The following is a 7,200-nucleotide window of genomic DNA, read 5'->3' on the forward strand; positions in this document are numbered from 1 at the left end:
TAATCTGTCCATTTAGTATTTCGTTCTTGGGTGCCCTTTAGTACGTATACCGGTTGTACACAAAGTTTTTGTGTTCCAAGTTTGCCGTCTGTTAAAATTGTAAAAGTTTACACTTTTTCCACTATTCTTTTAATGCTTTTGTACTGTAAAACATTATAACAATGGTGGAAAAACTATTGGCTTTCATAATTTGGACATAAAACAAATTTGGATATCTAGAACTTCCATAATGACATTCGTATTTTTACATTTATTTAAGCTTAAAACTATGTAAATGTACAGGGCTGAATAATGAATTATTACATAGCAGACGAACTACAATATTCATAGCACAAGTAATTTTACATATAAATATAGTCATTTTTACGTGTTAATACGTGTACATTACCTGGGTTAAGAAGTAAAATTATATCAATCACAAACGAAAAGTACAAACATAGAAATGGAAAATGCGCTTGTTTAGATATGTATTTATTTTGCTATTACATACGTGTAACTTTTTACATGAATATCCATGGCAATAAATTACCAGTACTGGACCATGTAATTATTTTTTACTGTGCATATTTCTTTACTCCTTTAGCCTTTTTTACATTATCATTCAACAAGGTGATGCAGTACGCCTTAGCTCCTGTTCCAACAAATGACGTTATGCACCTGTTTGGATATTCATCTTTCATTCTTCCCAACACAGATCGACCGCGAGGTATATTGTGTATATTCTCTAACGGATAATTGGACGTGTCAAAAAATTCAATATTTTCTTTTATATCCTCATATACATTGGGAGTAGTAATTTCTAGGATTAGGGAATCAGTATCGGTGTATAAAAGTGTTATGTTATTTCCATATTTAACTTTTAAGTAATCATAGAAGAAGCTGTACATTACGGTTTTCGAAAGCTCTAGTATACTGAAACCCACATACAGCGGTTTGCAATAACGAACTTCCGCTACGTTCAATTGAACGGCTATCAAATTATCGCAAAATATTTTCGAAGATTTAAATTTTGGTTTAGCTATTAGGGCTTCCACGCCCGGTTTCTTATGACGACATTCCCAGTGGGTAACTAATCTTATATCCACTCGCTTTTCCACATTTTCCATTGTCTTACCGTATACGATGTTATTCATTGCTTTGTAATGATTTTTTTCAAATTCATTCTTAGCTTTCGCACGTTTATCGGAATTGAAATCGATGTAGCTCCGCATCCAGTTGGATTGTTTAAATTCTAATACTCTGTAAATCTTCGTTAGTTTCAATCCGAACTTGATACACTGCTTTAGATTCACGTAATGAATGATGTATTTTGTTTTATTTTCCAAATTTGCTATTAACTTTGCATTTTTTGAACCTGGGGGTACAATCCGTTCTGGACAAAATGGCAAATCGTTGTGTTCATCATGTATTGCTTCCGGATACTCTAAATCTACCTCGAACACGTAACCCTTTTCGGAATCGTCTTCCGTATTGTAAATATCTAACTTTTGAATCTCTTCATCTGATAGCCATCGAAATCCCCCCGTCGGTAATTTTCGTCTCATTGCGTGTCCATACAAATTCGTAGCGTCGAGATACAAAATATAAGATAGGTCTTTGGTTTCATCAAATTCCATCATTAATTTATTGTTAGCCTTCGCACTGCGTTTAGTGCACATACTTAATCCACCGCGAATACCATTTTTAAAGAAGTGTAACATGTCTATGTCCGTTAATAATTCTAATTTTACCCCTGTCATTCGTAATAATGCATCCCAACCGAAGCCCGGCGCTGTGAAGTAATGACATGGATCTAAAGAGTAATACTTCATCGAGATGGTTCGGAAATTCTCAAATACGTCCGCCAAAAGTAAAACGTCAGACGTTAAATAAATGTCGCTATATTCGCCTAAAGTGCGACAGTTAAATAAGTTCCACACCGTTTGTGCACGACAATAATTTTCTTCGGTTATACTATCATCGCATAAAGTATTGTAAAAACTACTTCGATCTGGCAGAGCGGTAAGATTCAGCTTTTCGAATGAATCCACAAAGGAATACGGAAAAAGTCCTTTCTGACGTATAAGTCGAAACTGTTCTTCGTTCCTAAAATATTTTCTGATTTGAACGCATTGGTTGTCTTCCAAAAATGAACCCAACTTCTCTAGCGATAAAGCCATAAACCTAAATGAATCCACAAATCTCAATTTCATATGAACCCGCCTTAGCTTTCCCTTGCTGTCAATGTTTTCTCCTACGATAATTTTTTTCGAAAATGATATATACTTTTCTTTATTCTGTGCTATAACGGCCACGTCTTCTTCTTTTAATGCCATATCTTTCACAAACATATGACAATCGTAGTTCGAAAGATTGTGAAAGAATATCGGTATGAACTTTGGTAATTGATAATTGATGTTACATACAGCATGTGCGGGTCCTCTATACAACCCAGTTAGGTGATCATGATCGCACACTTTATTACCTTCTTTTATTTTGTGCGAACAAATGTGACAGATATCCTGCATCTCATGTATTAATCTATCAATAGGTGGTAATGGGAGCATTTCTTTTGGTTGGCTTAAATAATTTTTGTATATATTCAGAACGTCATGTTCCAACTTGCTCATGAAAATTTGAGCAGCATTACATCCGCGATATATTTCAAACTTCGACAATGATTCGTCATATGAACATTTTATATAATATGCAAATGCATAAGGTTCGTGTTTGAAACATTTGACGGAGTATGAATTATCATCGTTAAGTTCTGTTGCTTCCGCATCGGCGATCGGTTTCTGTAATGCTTCAAAATCTGCATACACCACGAACGGTATTTTTAATTGTCGTTCAAAATTTTCGAACTGTAGTATATTTTCCTTTTCTTCATTTCCATATTTATTTATTTTCAAATTTGTTGTTGGTAAAATTGCCCTTACCTTGCTGCAATCGTCACTTTGATGACGGATAAGTTTATTTTCTGACGTAAAGAATACCAAGCATCCGTCGCAAATATACTTTTCATGACCATTCTGCGATGCTTGCGATGATAGTAATCGAGACGGGTTTTTTATCCAACAATAGTGACTATTCCCGGAATCATTTGTAACCAATAATAAATTTATATGTCTTTCTTCTTTTTGTCGACATATATACATTGTAATTATGTCATAATTCATAACACCGTCTTTAAAATACTCATTTATTCCATATACATTAATAGATAGTTTGTTCTGCTTTTCAAATACAGGTATATCTCGTAATTTAACTGGAAAAACAATATTTGAATAGTCTAAGCCGCAGTCTAGGTAATTCGGATACGAAGATGTCCTCTGTGGTAAACCGTTCGGTTCATGTAGTGCGGATGTTACAGCCCATGCAAAACATGCATCATCCGCGTTTTGTATATTTATCACAGCACGCTTTGCTTTTATTTGCGATGGTAGATCGATGTAATTAGATGCTCTGATAGGATTATATTTGTTTAAATTTAACTCCATATAGAGAATTTGCATTAAAGTCCATCCTAAATAAAATATTGAAACATTTATTTTTTAATATACAGCGTGTCCCGTATCTTCCGCATCAGAGCATTATACGGTTGTAGAATACATTATTCTGAAGCGATCTTTCTAATAAATTTTTTTCGAAATGTTTATAATAACCGCACGGGAACTGTTTAACGACGACCAATAACGGACGACTTTGATTCATCGAAAAAGTTTATTTCTCTTTCCATGACGAATCTATTGGTGAGTACACGTGGGAAACGAGTTATCATCGGCGTAGCGAACCGGCCGAGGGTGGCACCGATTACCTGAGTCTGATTTGCGATCTGCTGATTGGACGAAAAACAGTTCCTTTAAACAGTTCCCGTGCGGTTATTATAAACATTTCGAAAAAATTTTATTAGAAAGATCGCTTCAGAATAATGTATCCTACAACCGTATAATGCTCTGATGCGGAAGATACGGGACACGCTGTATAGGTATATTATGTCACATTACGCTTACCTGGATCTCGTTCCTGGAATTCTGACATTTTTGATGAAATTTCATCAATAAATTCCTTATATATTTTATACAGATCCGACGCTAATGATACTACCTTATTTTTCGTATTGAATGATTTTATTTCACAGTCTTCCTTTGATTGTAAAAAATACAAACCAAAACATTCCATATTTAATTTTACATTTCGGTGAATATCGATTGCGCTTTGTATTAGATTTAGTATTTTTTTTCGAATTCTATGAGAAAATTCATCCAAATCCACAAAAAAACCTTCTTCACTTATTCGATAACTGACGATTTTGTCACCGAATGCTCCAGCTATTCTCTCCACTCCGTCATCGATTATAACAAAAGCGTTACGCTTGTGTGCGTTGCTTCGTAAATGTGCAGAGTAACATTGTCTATTTACATAATCATCGCAAGCCTCACATTTTACTGCTTTTGGAATTTGCGGTGCGTCAAGCTTGATTCTCTTGCCAATACAAGATAATCGTTGATGTCTTTTTAAATTGTCAACTCGAGTAAAACTTTTTCCACAATCCTCACACACGACCATTTTACAATTTAATGTTGTACACTTCTACTTGTTATGAAAGAACTACGTCAATACCACATTTCGCAGGCGTTTATAAACCCTCACCGCTCCTGAAACTTATTGGGGAGGAGGAGGATGCATCGAGTGCGTTTGTATACATGTATATTTATAACTCCGTATACCTCTGCATAATAAATTAAAAAAATATCTCGCAGGTAGATCATGACTCACTTACAAGTATTAAGTTAATTGACCTCCTCCTCGAACGTATCCCCCCCAAAAAAATTTGCCGATTCAAGAACCTCCTCGCATATTTTAAAGCTCCGTATACCTTTACACAATAAATTTTAAAAAATATCCCGCAGGTAGATCATGACTCACTTATTTGTATACCTACATGTCCCAAAACCGTATACCTTTGTGTACAATAAGTTAAGAGATATATCGAAAACATTAACAGTTCATTGAGAAGCGTCGAAGGATAAACATAGTAATTGTTTTCATCTAGGTAAACAGGTTACATATAAAGATAAATTTTTAATAACATAACCTAAATAAAGATACATTTTTAATAAAGATAAATTTTTAATAATTTCGTCAAAATAACATGACCTTCTCAAGTTAATTGACCTCCTCCTCTCTTCATCGAATCTCCTCCGACCCTCAAAAGAATCGCCGATTCAAGAACCTCCTCTCCTCATCGAACCTCCTCTGACCCCCAAAAAATTTGCCGATTCAAGAACCTCCTCCTAGAACGCAGGTTCGAGGAGGAGGTTCTTGAATCGGCGAATCTATACTACTACTCATGTGCAATGGGGAAGAAACTTGTGAAGAAGATGGCCGACAGATTCCAAGTGATACCATGTGTTCAAATTCTTTTTTAGCGATAGAAAATTTTATGGGGTCTTGGACGACAAAACGGCAAGTGAGTGTTTGTAATGATTCGATGTTGCGTTGTGTGTTTAATTGGAGATAAAAAATTAGGTGATGAAGTTAATTTTGGGAAAGATTTAACGAGAGAAGTGAATTTAGTTTCGATAGAGAAGAGTTTGGGTATTGGTATAAAAGATTTTTTGATGCTACCTATTGAAGATAATTTGGTAGTATTATCAATTAAACGACGATTTTTGATGTCGACGATAATGTCGAATTTGTTTAAGAAATCAGCGCCAATAATTGGTTTGTTGACATCAGCAATTGTGAAAACATGTGGAAAATTTCTTCTTAATTGCAATGTTAATGTTAACAATTTTTTTCCATAGGTAATTATTGGCGTACCATTTGCAGCCGTTAATGTAGAAATGGTATCTCTCTTATGTTTACGAAAGAATTTATAAGGCAGCACAGAGATGTCTGCTCCTGTATCAATCAGAAAATTTAAATTGGGTTGGTTATCGTAAACATAAAGACGAGAACTGATTTGATTAATTACCGGGTGCGTTCGTCGTTCATTGAATTGTTTTGAATCAAGTTTTGAATTTATTGAATTGTTGTTCTCTAGCGAAACTTGTTTCAGTTTTTTTGGTTCTGTGAAGATGATGAAAGATTTGTGTCTTTAAAGGAATTATAAAACATACATTCTTTTGCGCAGTTTCGTGCTTTATCGCCATACTTGGAATGATAATAGCAGATATGGTTTTGACTTTGCCTGGAAGAACTTCTTGGACGATGTGATCGATACCTTAACATCTTACAATTATAGCAAAGATTTGTTGCTGTGTCAGGTTCGTTAAGTCGAGCAGCAAGAGAGTTAATGCTCGTCTGGATATTTGATTGCCATTGATGAAGTTGTTGTGAGTTTTTATCAATAGAAACTGAAAGGTTATTTATGGCTTGCAACAATTGAGAAGTTGTATGCACATTGAAAGAGGACTCGTCGTTAATTTTGTTGACTTCAATTTTAGGAAAACGAGTCGTTGAAAAAGATAATGAATCCCAGATTTTATCGGCTATGTTAAGCAAATCATTGATGTCATCTTTACCTGAAGACAATAACGCTACCGAGATAGTTTGGGGCAATCTTCTCTGCCAAAGTTTTAGCAATAAATTTGGACTTACGACTTGCGATCCACCGACTGTCGATAACATACTCCTATAGAAATCAGATGGTTTTTGATCTCCCATCTGAGAGCCGGAAAAGAGATCATCAAGACGTTTCTCTTCACTTAGAGAAAGCCTATTGATCAAAGTGTTTTTTAAATATAAGTATGAATCGATATCCGGTGGAGCATCTGCGACGTCGTAAACAATCGAAACTATCTCGGTAGGCAAATGCGTAATTACCAAATTATATTTTGTTTTATCATTAGTTATTCTTGACAGATTGAATTGCGCTTCAATTTGGTGAAACCATGCAGCAGGATTTGCATTCCAGAAGGGAGGCAATCTAATATTGGTGACAATGTCAACGCTTTGATCACCAGAAGTATTCATGATTGTGGTAGGATACTTATTTAGGTTCAAATAATTATATTGCTGATCAACACCTATTAACCCTTACCAGAAATCGAAATACCTGCAATGTAGGTTTCGTCTCTAAAAATCCGGATGTAGGCTCGTGGATGGTCGCTGGATAGGTATCACCAAGTCGTTGTGGTTGTGGAAAAATAGCAGGCTCGGTCACTGGTGCGAGGTTGGGGAGAATTGGATGAAGAAAACGACGAAGACAATTCC

General features: G+C 35.3%; 1 protein-coding gene across 1 annotated transcript; it reads right to left on the reverse strand.

Annotated features, from left to right (window-relative positions):
• Window positions 1-554: 554 nt before the first annotated feature.
• On the reverse strand, window positions 555-4,548 carry LOC139431761 (uncharacterized). Its single transcript, XM_071199930.1, has 2 exons — window positions 3,993-4,548; window positions 555-3,505 (listed from the first exon to the last, which is right to left on the reverse strand). The coding sequence occupies exons 1-2, from the start codon at window positions 4,546-4,548 to the stop codon at window positions 555-557; spliced, it is 3,507 nt and encodes a 1,168-aa protein (XP_071056031.1).
• Between the last annotated feature and the right edge of the window lie 2,652 nt (window positions 4,549-7,200).

Source organism: Onthophagus taurus, chromosome 1, assembly GCF_036711975.1.
Source record: "Onthophagus taurus isolate NC chromosome 1, IU_Otau_3.0, whole genome shotgun sequence".
Lineage (NCBI taxonomy): Eukaryota > Metazoa > Arthropoda > Insecta > Coleoptera > Scarabaeidae > Onthophagus > Onthophagus taurus.